This window comes from Herpailurus yagouaroundi, unplaced genomic scaffold (genome assembly GCF_014898765.1).
Source record: "Herpailurus yagouaroundi ecotype Mexico unplaced genomic scaffold, PumYag 142, whole genome shotgun sequence".
NCBI classification, from domain to species: Eukaryota; Metazoa; Chordata; class Mammalia; order Carnivora; family Felidae; genus Herpailurus; species Herpailurus yagouaroundi.
Window position 1 is genome coordinate 47870741 of NW_024412397.1, and position 20502 is coordinate 47891242.

The window sequence follows — 20502 nt, forward strand, 5'->3', positions numbered from 1 at the left end:
TCTCCACATCCTCGCCAGCATCTGTAGTCTCCTGATTTGTTCATTTTAGCCACTGTGACTGGCATGAGGTGATACTATTGAATGTTAAACATGTGTCTCCTATTTTTGAACTTAATGCAAGGCACAATTGCATATAAAAATCATAGGCATATCTAAGCATTTATGTACTTAAAGGATTTTCATATTTTAGTGTTTGAAATTAACCAAGGTTTAAAAGATCTAAAAAATACGGAAATGACTAAGGAACTCTGAGAAGTTACCAAAGAAACACTAATAAAACCTTATAGGAGAGATGAAATTAACAATGAAATCAAAATAAAATTTTATTACAAAGAAGGAAGAGGAAAAGGTGGAGGAGGAGGAGGAAGAAGAAGAATTAATAATAACAAAAAATAAATAAATAAAACATCACCAGACTAAGAAAATGTGACTCATCAGCAAGGTATAACTTACACTAATGGCACATAAAGAAATCACTCTTAGCACTACACACACGTTAAAGACGTCAAATAAATACAGAAGTATATTTTATTAATAATTATTGACATCTATTAGTTCTGAGAATGTTAAACAGCTACATCAAGTTTAATCATAGAGTCCTTTTGCCATCTCGTAGCCTTTCTCTTACATATTTTTTCACAGATGTTTTAGCTGATGTGGAAGTTGGAAGAAGAGGGCAGGAAGGACAAAAGGAAAGCCATCTTTCAACCAGTTGGTGATCTTGTCTCTCACTTACTCTCTTATCCTATGATTGCCAGGCCCTCTGAGGAACTCTGAGAACCGCAGTTACCTGCTCTTCCCTCTCCACACTTTCTTCTTTTCTGGAATCAGTAGCATAGAGCCTGGACGTACACGTGCCTTCTACCTTTCCATCTGGGCACACCCTGGCTCCCTGCTCCTGACAGCTCAAACCCCAACATGCCTTCCCACTTCCAGCGAAGAGGACAATATATCTCCCTCTTCTATTGTATACTTTAGGAAAAAATGACTTTACAACTTGACAATTTCTCATCACTATAAAATAAAAGGGAAATTCACTTAACACTATAGCAAACACTGAACATAGAAAACAAGAACTCTTGACTTTCACAATCAATGTTATATCAAGATCTAAAAGACAAGGAAGAGGCAACGAGTAAGAAAAGTACAGTGCATTTGTGGCTGTGAGTTTGCAAAAAAGATTGTTGTCTATTTCTGGTTATTTTCCCTTGACTTTCAGTTTCTGATTTTTCTTTTAAGTTTGCAAGTGTTACAATATTATGGACTTTTCTCATTTTGCCCTGCCTAGTGGAAAGGGAAAACTAAATGTCAGATCAAATTCATGTAGGTGAGCTTAAGACTAAAATTTTTGTAAATGATAAAATCATCTTTAAGAGGACATTGACCGATTTTGTGTTAGTATGGGTTGCTTTTTCACATGAAATATTCTCAAGAAAGCCTTCTGGAAATGCTTGTGACATAATGGATACAGAAAAGGATTGACAAGGGAATTGAACCATTGAAGCCAAAAGGTGATTTCATACCAAATTGTTTGAGGACGCTGCTCTGGTGAAAGAAATGAATGAATGATCGTGAACAGAGAATATGGAGCCCAGCAAAAGGCAAAAACACCTAAGAGAATGGCCAGTGACTTGGCTAATTTCCTGGCTCTGAGCAGTTCAATGTGTTCCCTTTGGTGAAGACATAGGGAATCACAATGGGAGATGGAGGCCATTTTGGAAGCAATTATATTGCTATTTGTCTGGGCTCTTAGAGAAAACAAGAGACTGCTCTTTCTACCGTGTCTCTTCGAAGGAACAGATGTTGCTGTTTCCTTCAGTTCAGGAAGAGATGTTCTTGAAAACAGTCCACCCCTGAGTGAGGGTCCACAGTTATTGGGAGGGGTAGGAGAAGTGAGTCCAGGCTGGCTTTGCCACCGACTGAGATTACCACGCTTCCACAGCCTCCAGTAAATGTATATGTTGAAATAGGCCACTGACAAGACTGGAACCACAAATTCCAAGAATGAAGTGATGGCGAGGATGTACCATTTGGAAATGAACCCAGGTTCACAGTCCTTTTTCTCCGAGACTCTGACACTGGAATTATTCCAAGACTCTGAAACTAGAATTATTGGCCCGTGCACTAAGAAGGCCAGAACCCAGACAGCCACCATCAGAGCTACGATCTTCAAGATCCCAATGTGTTGAGTTCTGTAAGATATCTAAAAGAGAGGAAATAAGTTATTTCCATTATAATGAACATATGTTGGTTGCATACGGCATATCATAGACCCTCAGGAGTTTCAGGGATATGCAAGAGGTAGGGAAGTTACCTGGCCCTGAGTAACTGGGTATGTAATCTAAAAGGTCAACCACCCTCTATGAGAGATAAACACATGAACCAAGAGTTTTTTGAGGGGACCTGGAACAGACAACCTCCCTAAGCTTCTTTTAGATCAGTAAGGTTCCTTCTAGCTCATATATTCCATATTTCTCTGATTTCCTCACTCAAGGGAAAGGAAATTATTTCCCCATGAAACTGGAACATGCCTCCCTTTCCACTATGGTTCATGTACTATTTTCTCTGAGTTTCTAAGTCTCGTGCTACAGTGTTTACTCATTTTTATTAAAAAGGTGAAACAATGCCCAGCACTGTCTTTCTTTGATGGATTGTGCAGGCTGGGAAGGGCTCACCAATTGGCTGGAGGTAAGAAGAAGCTGGCTTCAAAAAAAAAAAAAAAAGGTTATTTTTATAAACTGCAGGGAAGTGGGGTTTTTTTTCCTACATTACTAGTATTTCTTAGGCTAAGCTAAAATGCATATGGTGCTGACCACAAGTTCCCATATAAAATACGCTTCTTTGCCTTCTGCTTCTCATGCCACTAATTAATATATCTCTTGCACTAAATCTAATGATTATGAAGATGGTAACAATACCCAGATGGTCATAAAACTGCATTTAGTTTTTTAATTGCTCTGTTCAGCCTTTGTAATGATGTGATGCAATATGCTAGGAAGTGATCTCTATTCTATTATGCATAAGGTCAAATGGGATAATGGACATCCAAGGGAATTGAGAAGATGATGCCCATCTCTTCATCTCTGGGTAGCATTTTTGACAGGTAGCTCAAGCATTTCTTGAATTCAGGCCCAAGCCAGTTGGCATGGCCTTCCTGACATCAGTCAATGGCCCAGTCCTCACCCACGACAGGATCCGTTCATTATTCAGAATATTGCCTCTTATGCCTTCCCCACCCCAATAAGATATCCAAACGTTCCATCAATCAGATTTCCTTTATGAGGCAGAGCAGCCTACAGAACACACTGGTGGTAACAATGAGACGGGATTGCAGAGCCCTTCTGAGTGCCTGTTGCAGGTTGAGCTGTGTCCTCAAAAGAGATACGCTGAAGTCCCAACACCCAGTGTCTGCGTGCACGACCTCATTTGCAATGAGGGTCTTTGCAGATATAATCAAGTTAAGATAAGGTCATACTCGATTAGGGTGAACCTCCCTGTAAGAGGCACACAGACACACAGGGAGAATACCACAGGACAATGGAGGCAGAGCCTGGAGTGATGCATCTACAAGTTGAGGAAGGCCAGGAAAGCCAAGGATGGCCAGTAATACTAGAAGCTAAGAGAAAGGCATGGAACCAGCTGCCCTAGAAGCCTCAGAGAGCATTGCCCTGCCTACACTTGGATTTTGGACTTCAAGTCTCCAAATATCAAATTTATTCCAGAGAACAGTTCTGTTGTTTTAAGCCACCCAATGTGTTCCACTTTATTACAGCAGTCCTAGGAAACCAGCAACAATATTTTCATGGTCTTGATTTTCCTGTCAAGCTTCCTTCATCTTCAGTATACTCTCCACTTACCATCTTAACTCTGCATACATGTTAATTCCCACTCCTTCCAATGACACTGTTCTACTTTCCCTCACCCACCCTTACTTCAGCCATACAGAAATCGGCTCTCCAGAAAATGTGTCTGAGCACTGTAATCATGCACTGCCATCTGCATTGAGCCTTCCTTGTCCAAGTTATTATCAGATTTCCATCTTTCAGGCTCAGCTCATGACCCTGCCCTATCACACTACTTCGTACTACAGCAAGAGCTCAGCTTCCCCACAACTACTTCCCACAAGTTTCAGTGGTCTTTGAGGGCTTCCTGGCTTACACAGCTGTATTTGAAGTATTAGCCAACAGAGGTGCAAGAGCTGCCTGAGTGCCCCTCGCGAACATCCATGCACTGGTGTTACACAGTTGACTCTGTGCTAGGTGCTAAGGATCTGGGATCCAGCTGGCCCAGCCCTCACCACAGGGACAGCTTATGTGGCCAGAGGAATTCCTCAGGGCAAGACTAGAAAACAAACCTACTCATTTTCTCTCTGTGGACATCACTCCTTCTGTCTCTGTGACTTCTTTTTTTCTTTTTTTTTTTTAAGTTTATTTATTTATTTCGAGAGAGAGAGAGAGAGGGCACAAATGGGGAAGGGACAGAAAGAGAGGGGGAGAGAGAATCCCAAGCAGGCTCCATACTGTCAGCGCAGAACCCAATGTGGGGATCGAACTCATGAACCACGACATCATGACCCAAGCTGAAGTTGGACACTTACCCGACTAAGCCACCCAGGCACCCCTGTCTCTGCAACTTCTACACACTTCTCCTAACTGCACCTGGGGTAGACCTAAGAGCTTAGACATCCAGTGAAAGGATGTCCTAATGAATGTTAAGTGGGAACACCCAGGAAAGGCTACAAAAGAAATATTAACACAGAAAACAAGGAAATGTTTAAGTACAAATGGGAAAGATTGTGAATTAGAACACTCTTTTTTGAACATGTTGACTGACTTAAAATAAGAAATACATTTTAGGGGTGCTTAAGTGGCTCAGTTGGTTAAGCCTCCGACTTCAGCTCAGGACATGATCTTGTGATTCGTGAGTTTGAGCCCTGCATTGGGCTCTGTGCTGACAGCCCAGAGCCTGGAGCCTGCTTCGGATTCTCTGCCTCTGTCTCTCTCTCAAAAATAAATAAATGTTTAAAAAAATTTAATAAAAAAAAGAAATACATTTTACATCATAACTAAGTCCATAGACAGAGGTATTCATAAAATAACACATTTATTATGTACAAAGTACTCTGATATTTTATACTCTAATTTTTAAAAATTGTTTTAGTATGTTCTTCTATGCACTTTTTCATTTAAAAAAAAGTGGGGGTGCCTGGGTGGCTCAGTCGATTAAACATCTGACTCTTGATTTTGGCTCAGGTCATGATCTCATGGTTCGTGGGCTCAAGGCCCATGTTGGGCTCTGCACTGACAGTGCAGAGCCTGCTTGGAATTCTCTGTCTCCCTCTCTCTATGCCCCTCCCCTGCTCATGTTCTCTCTCTCTCTCTCAAAAACATTTAAACATTTTTTTGAAAAGTGGTCACAACCCACTGAACTGACTTCATGACTCAATAACGGGTCATAACCTGCAATTTGAAAAACATGAGCTTATATGCATCTAAATTGTTCTCCCAAGCTGATCTGCACTCTCTCCATAGTTTGTCCAGTACAAACTGCAGTGGACCCTGGGTCAATGAAGTACCCAAGGCCAAGTGTCTGGATGTCCCAACACATTAATTCTCCCCTTTTTCCTGGCAATACGGTAGCTTAGCTAGAGACCACGTTTCCCAGCTTTTCTTGCAGTGCGATGTTACTGCAAGATGTTACTAGCAGATGGGTGTTAGTAAATGTCACCAGTAAAATGTGAGCGGAAATGATTGTATGATTCTGAACCATGTGGTTAAGACAAAATCCCTTGCCCTGGATTTCTGCTCTTTTCCCATCCTTTCTAGAACCTGGAGTGACAACAACCTGAATTTGACCATGCAGAGGAGAATAATGACCTAGAGCAGGGGTCAGCAAACCACTGTCCATGAAACAAATGTGGCCCACCACCTGCTTGGATAAATAAAGTTTTACTGGAACACAATGAATGAATCATTCTTTTTTTTTTTTTTTTAACATAGTATGTATGGCTGTTTTTGTACCATAATGGCAGACTCGAGCAGTTGCAACAGAGACCATAGGTCCCTTTCTAGCTAAAGTTTGCTGATCCCTCCCCTAGAGGATGCACAGCCACCCTGTTAGCCTAGGTCCCTGGATGAGTTTCTGGAACAGAGGCTCCCACCTTTCCTGGACTGTTCTGTGACAGAAAAATCAATTTCTATCTTGTTTGAGCCTCATCTTTGTTCCCACAGCTTACCCTTGCCTTCTGCAATATACCTTCCCAACCCTGTCTACTGCAAGCTGTGCAGACCTCCCAAGTCAGAACTATCACTGTCCCCTCAACACCTCCAACACCATGCTTAGTATACTGTACTGAACCCATTTGTTCCTGGATCTGTCTCCATATTAGACTATTATGCTCCTCGAAAGTGGAGACTCTGCGGGCGCCTGGTTGGCGGTTAAGCGTCTGACTCTTGGTTTTGGCTCAGGCATGGCTTCATGGGTTCGAGCCCTGCATCTGGCCCTGCACTGGCAGCATGGAGCCTGCTTGGGATTCTCTTCCTCTCCCTCTCTCTCTGCCCATCCCCAACTTATGGTGTCTCTTTCTCTCTCAAAATAAATAAACTTAAAAAAAAAAAAAGTAGAGACTCTGCTAATTCATTTCCCAGCACTCAGCAAAATCCCTTGCACAGAGTAGCATCCCCCAAAGATTGGGGTCCTGGGACTCAAGAATGAAGGAAGTTTCCCATCTAGGTTTCCTAGACATCAGATTACTGCCCCTTATTTCTCTACCCCTTTCACCCTCTGTCTTTACTTGCATCTGCCCTTGTTTGCTCCCTTGTTCTATTGCTGATCAATTTAGCTGGCTTATGAACTGCCACTAACTTTTTAATGAGGCTATTCCAAATCCTGGGTCAATTCAGACTTTCTTGGCATGGGTCCTACCCTGGCACTAGGAGCTGATCTTTCAGGTTGGGCTCACCGTCTAAGCTATAGCTTCCCTGTACACTGTCTTTTTCCTTTGGCCATTGAAAATTGATTTTCTCATGACATTCAAAAGTGTGGGTGTCTTTCTACTTGCTCACTAGATCCCACCTGAGGAAAATATTCAGGTCTTAGTTTGTGTAAGGAATGAAACTGATAGGGATGCCTGGGTGGCTCAGTTGGTTGAATGTTAGACTTTGATCCAGGTCATGATCTCACAATTCATGGGTTCAAGCCCCACATAGGGCTTTGGGCTGACAATGTGGAGCCTGCTTCAGATTCTCTGTCACCTTCTCTTTTTGCTCTTCCCCCACTCGCGTGCATGCGCATGCACGCTCTCTCTCTCTCTCTCTCTCTCTCTCTCTCAAAAATAAATAAACATTAAAAAAAAAAGGAAAAAAAGAAACTGATAAACGTACTGCGACCCCCACATCTATCCAATCTCCTATGGACTCGGTACATACCGTTTCTGACAACTCGCCTTAGATTTTCTTTGATGTCTTCCCATTTCAGTGGCACATAGGGGAGTGACTTAGCCAAATCACACACAGAAATTGTTCACTAAGGGCCAATGAAAACTTAGTGCCAGTTAACTGAAGGATAATCAGGCTCCTCTACGGTTTGCCAACTAAACGAAAAAATTACACTTAAAAAATTTTTGCTTGTGGACCCAAAATTTACAAGCACATAATGTTTAAAGAAGGCAAATTAATGTTTCGACTTACAGCATTTGAGACTGACTGGTATCGATCGTAGCTGATGAGTACAACGTTATACACAGATGTTGTACACAAAAGATAGTCAACAATGAGCCAAAACATGCAGAGTTTACTTTCAGAGCTCCAACCATACAGCGTGTGAGGGATGTACAAAGGAATGGAGATCATACCTGTACAAGGAAAAAAGGTTAAAAAAAAAAAAAAAGCACATATCAATGACTACCCAGAGGCATAGGTACACAACACAATGACATATATGACATGACCAAAAATGGCTTGATGATAATTTAGAAATTCATAGTGCTTCATCAGCAAACTCAGGACTGATTTCCTATGTGTTCTTTAAATACCATTTTTACAATGGCTGTCATAAATATCCTGTGTTTCCTTATTGCTTTCCAAATGAAGCACAGGTCTGGACGGCATTTCCAGCCACATACAGCACAAGCCATCTTCACGTTCGTGATGCAACCCACACAGGATGGGCCAGCCTTCCCCCAAAGACAGCCTGTAGTTTCATATCCCCTTTGCCTTTGCTGACAGCATTCTTTCCTCCTAGAATATCCTCCTCTCTTGTACTGAGAAGTCTACCTCCTCATTCTCCATGCAGTTCAAAAAAATGACTTTCTCCTTGTCATCTCTTTTGGAACTTCCTTAGCAGAAGGGACCCCTCTGTCCCCTGACTATGTTGGCACTTTGCTCTTCACTCCCTCTCTCAGGTAGAAATACTTGCTACTTGGTATCTCTGTCATCTTTTAACTAGCTTCTCCTGAGGCCTGGGACCATGTTGTAAGTTGATCTTTATATTTTTCACAGCACTTAGAGTTGCCCAGTGGCTCACACATTTAACTTGGGTAAGTTAATAACAGCCAATATATATTGTGCAGTTACCATATGCCAGACATTGTGCTATGTCTGCTGTATATATCACCTCATTAAACTTTCATAGAAGCTGTGTAAGGCAGAAACTATGCTGAGTTAGACGATAAAGAACCTATAGCTCAGAGGGAGACATGATTGCCAAGGTCTACTCAGCTAGTAATGGAAGATTGGCTTTGAAACCAGGCAGTGTGATTTCAAGACTCCCTACCGGGACACACCCGGCTGGCTCAGCCAGTTAAGCATCCGACTTCAGCTCAAGTTTTACTCTCACAATTCATGAGTTCGAGCCCCACATTGGGCTCACTGCTGTCAGCATGGAGCCCACTTCACGTGCTCTGTCTCCTTCTCTCTGCTCCTCCCCCACTCGTATGCACGCTCTCTCCCTCTCTCTCTCTCTCTCTCTCTCTCAAAAATAAATAAACATTAAGGGAAAAAAAAAGACTCTTGACTTTAACCACTACACTTCACTGAATGAACAAATATGCGAGTGGTTCAGCTTAGCACAGAAATAGCCTAATTAAGAAAAAATGACTACCCTGGGTTCCCTTTCCTTAAGCTTTGCTGGGAGTTTTCCGCTGGATTGACATTTCAGACAGGTGACACTACTCACTGAGAATATAATCTAGTAAGTGGAAGCTCAGTGAGTATCTTCATATTTCATCAGGCACTTGGCAGGATTTCCCATTTTCATATGAGAACCAAGTAAGCCTATCAGGAAGAACAATAGTGAAGGTAAAAAGAAAGGAGAAGGAAAGGGAAGGAGGAAGGCAACCCTACATTCTCCCAAAACAAGATGATGCGAGGATATGATGCTGTAGTTTCAGCACCAGTGAAAGGGGATGCAGAACTTAGCATTCTGTACCTAAGTTCACATACAAAGATGAGACACGAGGCATCATGGAGATGGAAGAGTTGTGTGGTTGTTTTTTTTAAATGTTTATTCACTTTAGAGAGAGAGAGAGGCAGAGTGTGAGCAGGAGAGGGGCAGAAAGAGGAGACACAGAATCTGAAGCAGGCTCCAGGCTCTGAGCTGTCAGCACAGAGCCTGACGTGGGGCTTGAACTCACAAACCACGAGCCAAAGTCGGATGCTTAACCCACTGAACTCACCTAGTAATGGAAGACTGGCTTTGAAACCCAGGCGCCCCAGTCAGTTCTTATATGTAGTTCAAATTGCCTGCTTATTTCATGTTTCAATTATATTTTTAATGATAACTAAGCTTCCCTATGGTGTCTCCCATCTCAAAGATGGGTGTGTGCACGCACGCGTATGCATACACACGCCTGTGGTATAAAATAGGTAAATAAATAAAATAAATCAAAGTATCTGAGATAAATCACCTGAGATAAGTCAAAGTATCTTCAAAACAGAAACATATATTTTGGTCCAGAGTTGTGGCTTCTAATATTCCCAACATGAATATTTTACACACACACACACACACACACACACACACACACACACACACACACATTTCCTCCACAGAAATGACAGCAAAGAGTACAACGCCAGTAATTCTTTGCCTGACAGACACCACTGTCTATTTAAACGTTAAAGGAAGGGAGACTCCTGGGTGGCTCAGTCTGTTAAGTGCCAACTTCTGCTCAGGTCATGATCTCACAGTTCGTGGGTTCTGCTGTCAGTGCAGAACCTGCTTGGGGTCCTCTCTGCCCCTCCCCTGCTCTCTCTCTCTCTTTCTCTCTCTCTCCCTGTCAAAAATAAATAAACATTACACATTAAAGGAAGGCTGTGAGTTCAATAATCTTGTCCACACATTTTCTGAAATACATGAAAGAGGAAGGGTGTGTTTGGGTGTGTCCAAGACTTTAGTTGCTGCTTGACATAGCATTTTAAAAGAGGCCGTAGCCTATTCCTTTGGCTTTCGTGAAACCCCGCTGTTCCCTTGTGTTCTACATGATGTTTTAGCACAAACGTCATGCTCAGATCCTCTATCATGTTGAGTGGGGGAGATGTTTGTGGCTCATTCCACCACTGTGGAATCGGAAACATTTCTAGGATACACCCACTCTGAAGTGTTTCTGTAACTTCCACTCTGGAAGCATACTTCTGGGTCAAATGGACTTGATAAGGAAAACTAAGAGCCAGTTTCTTGAAAGGAGCAAGAAGCCTTTGGCATGACACATTAAGGGCGTGGGGGCTGAGGGAAAGAAAACTGTATTAAGAGAAGATGGTGAAGAAATAAAAACAAGGAGGTGAAGGAACAGGGGGAGGAGAGAAGGGAAAAAGAAGAAGGATGGGAGGAAAGCCCAGGCCACTTGCTCACCCCAGCCTGCCCCGTCTTTCCTGTCTCACTTCTTGCTACGCCCTCCATCCCAGTTCTTGGGCCTCAGAAACACCGCACACACACCCCTCAGACCCTTGCACTTTCCTCAGCACGAACTGCTCTTCCCTCAGAAGCTCCTTCTATTTGCTCAGAAGTGTCCTGACCCGTGAGCCTTGCCCTTGACATTTCAGTGGCAACCTCCATCTCTAGCACCCTTTCTCTCCCTCTTCCCTGCTGCTGTTCTCACTAGCAATGACCACCTTCTAAAATACTACGTACTTTTAGTGACTTATTTATACTTATTATGTATCCCCCCCACTGTCCCTCCCCCAGTAAAAACAGAAGCACCACGAGGACAGGGAATGTTGTCCCTATTTTCACTGCCATATGCCCAGCACTTCAAAGAGTGCCTGCTTCAAAAGAAACCAGTATTGGATGAATAGATGAGAATGGGGAAGCCCAGTTTGTGTGAACATTGCCACCAGTCTGGTATTGTCCTTTCTTTCCAAAGCCAGCTAAGACGCTGCATCTTCCATGAGAAAATGACAGTCAAAATGGGGGGTGGGTTGGGGAGAGAGCTAAAAGTCCCTGTGAATTCTTTGGGCCGAAAGAGAAATGTGTGGATAACAGTGAGTGCCTAGAGGGTGTTATGAACTGAATTTTTGGGTCGCCCCCAAATTCATATGTTGAAGCTCTATTCCCCAGGGTCACTGCATTTGGAGATAGGGTCTACAAGGAGGTAAAGTTAAATGAGGTCATAAGGATGGAGCCCTAATCCGACAGGATTAGTGTCCTTATAAGAAGAAACACCAGAGACTCGGTCAATTGGGTGTTCAACTTTGGCTCAGGTCATGATCTCACAGTTTGTGAGTTCAAGCCCCGCATCAGGCTCATTTCTGTCAGTGTGGAGCCTGCTTCAGATCCTCTGTTTCCCTCTCTCTCTGCCCCTCCCCCACTCTGTTGTGTGCTCTCTCTCTCTCTCTCTCTCTCTCTCAAAAATAAATAATCATTAAAAGAAGAAGAAGAAAAAACACTGGAGAGCTTGCTTGCTCTCTCTCTCTCCATGCACACACAGGGGAAACAACACGTGAGAGCACATGGAGAAGGCAACCATCTACAAATCAGGACAAGGGCATTCACCAAGAACCGAATCAGCCAGCACCTTGGTCTGGTACTTCCCAGCCTCCAGAACCTTAAGAACGTCAATTGCTGTTAAGTCACCCCGACTGGGGTATTGTGTTGTGGCAGCCTGAGCTAACTCACGAGAAAAGAGAAGAGTCCTGAACTGAGGCATGAAGCGACTAAAGATTAACTGTGCCCTCCTGAAAATGAGGTTCAGACTCTGTCAGCCCCAACCACCTTTGTCCTTGCAGATCCTGCCTGGGCCATCTGTCACATGGTCATGTAGGCCATAAATGCCCACAAGTGCAGATGTGAAGATGGTACCCACAAATGTGATACCAATTTTATAGACGTCTCCCTATATATACATTGATGGTACTTTGTTTCTGGAATAGTGTGCAGATGAGATATATTTCTATCAATGTAGCTGGTACTGGAGTTTTTCCTCAATAACTCTTTGCTTTCCAACACAACAGTCAGCCTGGGAAGTTGTTCAGGTGCTACGAATTTAGATTTTCGACTGCAGGCCATTTTCAAAATCTGTAAGAAAAGGGCATTCAACCAAAAGCCCATAATATCTAGCACATGTGATACTCCAAGCCATTGCCACATGGTTCTGGAGCTCAAGGTCTCCTGACCACAAGTCCTAAGAATTGCTGCCTTACAATTACATGAGTTCTGCCCTGGCTCACCACAACTGTCACGAGCCTACAGGCTGAGCCAAAAAGCCCACTTCTGAGCATGGCAAAGGAAAAGAACAGCCTTGACACAAAACGCCAACCTTGTTACAGAAAGTTCTCAGAAACTGTTCTAATTCTTCCATCGTCATGGCAGATGCTGTTAAATAAGTGGACATCTGGATGAAGCTGGCAAGGGGCATGGGAAATGTGAAGGAGGAGAGTGGCAGATTAACAGAGATTCTGGCCTGTGCCCAGTTGCTCTCAGCAAGCTGTGGGGTTGTTTTTGAAACCAAACTTCCCCATTCCAGCTTCTCCCACCTGCTACATCTCTGCTAATGTCTCTGAGGTAAAGCCTCACTCTATCCAGTCACTCAATTGTTTTAAAAATCTAGATCTCCACACTGCCTGTTGAATAGCCTCCAATCCAGACACACTAGCATTCAAGAGCCTTCATTATATAGATCCCAACTACTCCAACTTCATCCCCTGCTGATCCCATGTAGCCATTTTTACGCCAGCCAGCCTGCAGCCCACACTTAGGAAGACATACACAATGATTTTCTACCAGCATGTCTTTGCTGATTCTTGGAATACTCCTCCCCTCTCCATCTCTGCCTATGGAAATTCTACCTGTCCTTTGAAGTTCACTTCAGATGCTACCACACACAAACCAAATGTGCTCTCTCTCTCCTCTGAGCACCCATAGCACTTGGTAGGTCTCTGTGGTTCTCACAATGCTCTATACTGTTACAGCCCCTGGTGAACATCTCTTATCCACTCTCCTACAATGAAACCTTACTAATGAGACTTAGTCTTCTATAGATCTCCTCATTAGCTAATCATACTTGAGTACCTAACAGTCCTTACACATGGATGGGTAATCTACTGAATTCATGACCTTGGGTGGAATTGACACGTATCTGCAGAGAAATCAAAAGAGAAGAGGACTAACATTTGTTGAGCAACCCTATGTTCCAGGCAATAAAGTAAATATTTTATGAGTTTTGGTTCACTGTGAGATACGCAAAAGCGTTTATGTAGCTATAGACAACCACAAGTTAAGTTATACTAGAAGTTCCTATAAAACAATATCATCAGCTGACTTTTCTACACATACTTATAAACCTAAACACTGAAGGAAGGTACCTCTAGAAACAAGTAACTCTTAGACTAAAACAATTTTAGAACTATTCTGGACTCATTTTTATTCTATAAAAAGAAAATAAACGATTTTCAAATGAAAATTCTCCTACAAACCCACAAACACCCACCCACACACACACACACACACACACACACACGTATATATATATATATACTACTCCCCTAAAGCCTCCACAGAACTTTAATCCTTAAACTTTTTGTTTTTAAAATCCCTAATTCTACACAGTCCCTTGAAATAACAAAAGTTTATTTTAAAGTTATAGAAATAAATTATAATTGGAAAAGATTATCTGAAATAAAGATATGTGACTTACCAACAAAGAAGTCAGCAATGGCCAAGTTAAGGAAAAAGTAATTACTTCGATGTCTAAGCTTTTGGTCCACCACAAAAGCTAGAATAACCACAGCATTTCCTAGCATTATAGCAAATGCTACTAAGCACATTAAAAATACTAAAAAAATGTTAGTGCTTGGTAGTAAAGCAATTGTGCTATTAGTAGAAGCTGACATCTCATCAAATGATGAAGAGGCCCTCATCATCTAGCTAGTTAGTAGAGCAAACGAATCCAGCAAGACGATTCTGACAAGTATGTTTTCCAATCGGATACCTAATACATATAGTCTCCTACTCATAACAATATTTCTCAAAATCTAATGCTGATCTCACTGTACTTCCTGATTCTTGATAAAGCAAACTTGTGATAACAGTTTCCCTTTAACTGACACTGAACAAGTTTTTTCCAAAAGACAGTGAAATGTTTTATTGTAAACATTTGAATGTGACTTAACCATCTTCATTTAATAGAGCAATATTATGTAATATATATGAAATATAATTGGTTCATCATATAAGTAAGAAATTGGGCTCCAGTGAGATTCATTTTTTAAACTAATATAGAACTAGTTAAAGATTCCCTTCTGACCATGATGGAAAAACAGGGGCTGAATTCACCATCCTATCTGACATAGCCAAAAAACTGGGCAAAATATATGAAACAATGGTTTTCAAGGCACTGGACATCAGGCAATGAAGAACAATGATCCCTGAGAAAAGGGGTTTATGAGGCAAGCTCAGCCGTTGCCCCAGCTTACTGTCTTTTGAGACTTTCCAAGCACAGAGCAAGGAGTGGACATCCAGAAGGAGCCCCCAGAAGATTCTTTGAGATGGGGAGGTGAAGATGAGAGTTGAGGAGTATCAGATAGGACTCCGTTGCACCGCTGCTCTGTAATATATGCTTTTATTTATTTAGAGAGACAGAGAGAAAGAGGCAGAGAGAATGAGCAGGGGAGGGGCAGAGAGAGAGGGGGACAGAGGATCTGTCCCAGACAGAGGGTTCCACGCTGACAGAAGCAAGCCTGGCGTAGGACTCAAACTCACGAAGTGCGAGATCATGACCTGAGCCGAAGGTGGACACTTAACCGACTGAGACACCTAGGCACCCCAATATATATATTTTAACTGCACATAAGCTGGAAGTCTTCTGTACAAGATGGTGCTTGTGATTTAAAAAAAAAATGTATCTGATAAAAATAAAATACACATTACATAGTGAGATTTGACTTAAAATATGGTTGATTTGATTGTTTTTCATTCATGGCATGCAAATTAATGATAATTATCTTTTTAAAAAATCTGAATGATGTTCCCCATCACTCTCCTTAATCTTTATTCTTTTTTGCATTCACTCATTCACTACCAAGAGGCATTAGGACTTTTTTTTTTAATTTTTTTTTTTAACATTTATTTATTTTTGAGACAGAGAGAGACAGAGCATGAACAGGGGAGGGGCAGAGAGAGAGGGAGACACAGAATCTGAAACAGGCTCCAGGCTCTGAGCTGTCAGCACAGAGCCCGACGTGGGGCTCGAACTCACAGACTGTGAGATCATGACCTGAGCCAAAGTCGGATGCTTAACTGACCAAGCCACCCAGGCGCCCCAAGGTATTAGGACTTTTTACATTCTTCCACAATTACAAAGTCCCTTCCAAAACTAGCCAGGATTAAAAAAAATTTTTTTTAATGTTTATTCATTTTTGAGAGAGAGACAGACAGAGACAGAGCATCAGCAGGGGAGGGGCAGGAGAGAGGGAGACACAGAATCCGAAGAAGGCTCCAGGCTCTGAGCTGTCAGCACAGAGCCAGATGCAGGGCTTGAACTCACAAACTATGAGATCATGGCCTGAGCCAAAGTCAGACACTTAACTGACTGAGCCCCCCAGGCGCCCCAAAACTAGCCAGTTTTTATGTTTAGCCAACGTTCAAGGCCTTTCTATTAAAAAAGCAATGCAGCACTGGTTTAATGTAATTTCTTAATTCCAGTCTCTAAATTGGAGACTCTAAAGAGCATTCAGTGTGAAGGGGGAAGGAAAGAAAGGTTGATAAATACACTGCTGACTTTGTAGTAGAAGATAAGGTACAAAAGTAAACAAGATGACTATAAGCAGTATAGATAAGATTGTAAAGGGGCACTGAGTGGGTTGGCTCATAAGGTAAACAAGGATTTATTTTATGGACAAAGTGTGGTAATCTGGACTTTTTTTTTTTTTCTTGTAATTTCATGTGGGAAGAGAAAGCAATCCAACAGACTTTGGAGAGCTTGCCTTGTGGTCTGAGGTTGTAGGGAATTGCTTTCATGGAAGTGGACTGCCAGGTAGGTAACATTTAAGAAAAAGAATAATGACAAGTTATGTTGGGCAAAATTTCATCCTTTCTTACCTTGTGTGAACAGAGAGTTGACTAGGTGCATAGCTCAGAATTCCATTCTAGGTACTCTGTTTACACTTATTTAAATTTACTGGTGTCAAGTCGCTGTAACTTGTGTGGCAGGCCCCTTCCTTTTCTATCCTTCTGATGTATGTCCAACGATTCTTTTTAAAGTATTTATGATACTTTAAAAATTCGAGTTCTGTAAATAAAAATAAATATATATAAATAAATCCTAGTAGCTATCATCAGTAATCTTCACAGGTGAGTTCACCATTCAAAAGAACCTATTCACAGAGACTGTTTAATAATCACGGACTTTGACATTCAGAAAGTCATGATTAAACCCTTTAAAAAAAATTTTTTTTAAGGTTTATTTTTGAGAGGAAGAGAGACAGAGCGTGAGTGGGGGAGGGGCAGAGAGACAGAGACAGAATCTGAAGCAGACTCCAGGCTCCGAGCTGTCAGCACAGATCCTGATGTGGGGCTCAAATCACAAGCTGTTGAGATCATGACCTGAGTCAAAGTCGGATGCTCCACTGACTGAGCCACCCAAGGTGCCCCATGATTAAACCCTTTTAATCAAGATTGTTAAACATCTAGAGATTTTCATATATCAGTTAGCAATTTGCTACTAAATAATGAATTTAAGTAACTTTTTTTAGTGAACTATGACCAGTGATCTAAGGTCTTTTGGAATTATTTAGATCCTTTAACTTAAGCCACTAATTATGCTTATATAGCTAAGAATAGAAATAAACATCACCTTACCTCATGTAGTGACTGTTAAAGATTCATCTTGTGGGGCTCCTGGGTGGCTCAGTCAGTTAAGCATCCAACTTCTGATTTCAGCTCAGGTCTTACAGTTCGTGGGATAGAGTCCCACACCAGGCTCTGTGCTGACAGTGTGGATCCTGCTTGGAATTCTCTCTCCCTTTCCCTTTGCCCACCCTGTGCTCAAGTCTACGTGCACTCTCTCTTTCTCTAAAAATAAATAAATCAACTAAAAAAAAAAAAATTCATCTTGCTAATGTGAAGAGGGACCAACAAGAGACTTAACCTTACCCTGCAGAATTCTGCCGGTCTCCAACACAGCCCATCTCCTTTAACAAACAGGAGACTAAAATCATCACCATGCAGAGGCTTACCAGCAGGTTTACATTTAGGGATGAAGAGGGAGTAGAAGGACCAGACTCTTTTCTTCCTGAGGCTATTTTGCATTTTCAATTGCATTATTTGTTGTTGAATTTTAAGACTTCTTTATAGGGGGGCCTGGGTGGCTTGGTGGGTTAAGCGTATGACTTCGGCTTAGGTCATGATCTCAGTTTGTGAGTTCGAGCCCCACATCAGGCTTGGAGCCTGCTTCAGATTCTGTGTCTCCCTCTCTCTCTGTCCTTTCCCTGCTCACTCTCTCTCTCTCTCTCAAGAATAAATAAACATTAAAAAAAAAAGACTTCTTTATATATTCTGGCTACTAGATCCTTATCAGATATAATTTGCAAATATTTACTCCCATTCTGTGTGTTATTTTCACTTTCTTAATAAAGCACAGAAGTTTTTAATTTTGATGAATTCCAACTGATTTTTTTTTCCAACGTTTATTTATTTTTGGGACAGAGAGAGACAGAGCACGAACGGGGGAGGGGCAGAGAGAGAGGGAGACACAGAATCGGAAACAGGCTCCAGGCTCTGAGCCATCAGCCCAGAGCCCGACGCGGGGCTCGAACTCACGGACCGCGAGATCGTGACCTGGCTGAAGTCGGACGCTTAACCGACTGCGCCACCCAGGCGCCCCCAACTGATTTTTTTAATTGCTTACACTCATGGTGTCACAGCTAAGAAACCATTATCTAATCCAAGGTTATGAAGATTTACTATTAGTTTTCTTCTGTGAGTTTTATAGTTTTAGCTTTATATTTAGGTCTTTGATACATTTGAGCTAACTTTCATATATGGTGTGAGGTATGGATGCAATTTCATTGTTTTGCATGTGAATATCAAGTTGATGTTATTTGTTGGAAAAGTTACTTTTTAACCCATTGAATTGCCTTGCAATCCTTGTAGAATATCAATTGACCATAAATGTATGTGTTTATTTCTTGATTCTCAATACTAGTCCATTGATCTTTATGTCTATTCCTATGCCAGTACCATACTCTTCTTTATTTTCTATTCAGTTTAACAATATCTTTGTATCTCAAACATCAAATAAAGTATATTTCAAGCTTGTGAAATAGAATTTTATGGCTTAAGACATAAAATCACTAGGGAGGCCAATATTAAAAAGAAAACTCACCAGCATTTAAGGTCAATATGAAATGACATTTTAACATTCAAACAACATACATTTGTTTAAGCTCTTGTAAAAAAAAAAATTTAATAGCACAACAGCATAACTGGCAGATGACAAAACTGAACAGCATGAGTTTTCAGTCTTAAGCATAGAACTTCATTTAAAATGTGGTCATTATGATTATACTTAAATAAGTTAGGTAACATATACAAACATGGTCTTAGAACTTCTGGTTCCACATGTAAGGAACTTGGAATTCACCACTCCATCCTAATGATGAAAAACCTGAACAGGCTGAAAAAGCAACTCTTCTTGGATCCATAAGAGAGGGAGGGACACAGGGCAAACTGCTGTCGCCAAGATTGGAAAGACAGCCGGGCAAATATACAGAGTTATGAGTTATCAAAGCAGAAGGTCTGAAAACAGAAAACACTAACGAACTGGTGCCAGGGTGCAAAACCATGAACTGTAATTGATGAATTGTTAGAGGATCAGGCAAGTTAACTCAGAGTGTAAAATTCCAGAGGGATCCGGTCACAGGGAGGACCCCACAATATTACGAGATTTGTTTCCAAGAGTTTGACCAAGTTCCCAGTGTAAATACCAGAAAAATCCCTTATACTTCCAACAGGGGGAGAGAAAAAGAAACCATTTTGAAATATGCCAGAGCACTCTGTTCTTAACAAGGCCTGCCCTCGGCGGGGGGCGGGGGGGGGCGAGTTAACCAGAACCCAACCTGTTGGGGTTAGATCAGAGCCTAACAGATCTTGGGGAAGGGAAACACCCAACTCCAGCCCACTCCAGCCATCTTGTCCCACCTAATGGAGGAGAGTAAGAAATACTTTTACAGTTCACAGTCCAGAGGCATGGGCTCACTAAAAGACCAAGATGTAATCATAGGACTATAGAATGTTTCCTCTCTCCTGACACCTCATTGTCACATCACTAAAGGCCTATATAAAGCAGTTCTTTTTACTCAATGCATCATGTCTGGCTATCAAAAAAAAAAAAAAAAATTACAAGACATACCAAAAGGCAAAAAACACAATTTGAATAACATGAGTGAGCATCAGAACCAGAAATGGCAGCGATGTTAGAATTATCAGACTGGGAATTTAAAACAACTACGATGAGTATGAGAAGGGCTCTGATGGATAATGTAGGCAGTATGCAAGAACAAATGGGCAAACACTAACTTGAAAAGATGTATGTACCTCCATGTTCATAGAAGCATTATTTACAATAGCCAAGATATGGAAGCAACCTATGTGTCCACTGATGGATGAATCAAAAAGAAAATGTGGTGTAGAGGCACCTGGGTGGCTCAGTCAGTTAAGCGTCTGACTTTGACTCAGGTCATGATCTCACGGTCCATGAGCTTGAGCCCCATGTCAGGCTCTTTGCTGACAGCTCAGAGCCTGGAGCCTGCTTCAAATTCTGTCTCCCTCTCTCTCTGCACTTCCCTCACTCATGCTCTCTCAAAATAAATAAACGTTAAAAAAGAAAATGTGGTGTATAAACATACATACAATGGAATATCATTCAGAATGAAATCTTGACATTTGTGACACTATGGATGGACCTTGAGGGTATTATGTCAAGTGAAATAAATAAGACACAGAAAGACAAATACTGTATTTGTCTTTGTATTGTACTTTGTATTGTACTGCTTTCATTTCTTTGTGGAACCA

The 20502-nt window shown here is 41.7% G+C and overlaps 1 protein-coding gene across 1 annotated transcript; it reads right to left on the minus strand.

Annotated features, from left to right (window-relative positions):
- Positions 1 to 505: 505 nt before the first annotated feature.
- Positions 506 to 14392, minus strand: HRH4 (histamine receptor H4). Its single transcript, XM_040479196.1, has 3 exons — positions 14129 to 14392; positions 7689 to 7852; positions 506 to 2203 (listed from the first exon to the last, which is right to left on the minus strand). Exons 1-3 carry the CDS (start codon positions 14352 to 14354, stop codon positions 1370 to 1372), a joined length of 1224 nt encoding a protein of 407 aa, XP_040335130.1. The 5' UTR covers positions 14355 to 14392; the 3' UTR covers positions 506 to 1369.
- Positions 14393 to 20502: the final 6110 nt, after the last annotated feature.

Bases quoted from the DNA above. Each gene is read 5' to 3' on its own strand.
- HRH4 (XM_040479196.1), bottom strand. From the start codon at position 14,354: ATGATGAGGGCCTCTTCATCATTTGATGAGATGTCAGCTTCTACTAAT. The intron at 7,853-14,128 runs GTAAGTCACATA...TTCCTTGTACAG, and splicing joins CATTGCTGACTTCTTTGTTG to GTATGATCTCCATTCCTTTG. The intron at 2,204-7,688 runs GTAAGTCGAAAC...CCTCTCTTTTAG, and splicing joins ACCAGTCAGTCTCAAATGCT to ATATCTTACAGAACTCAACA.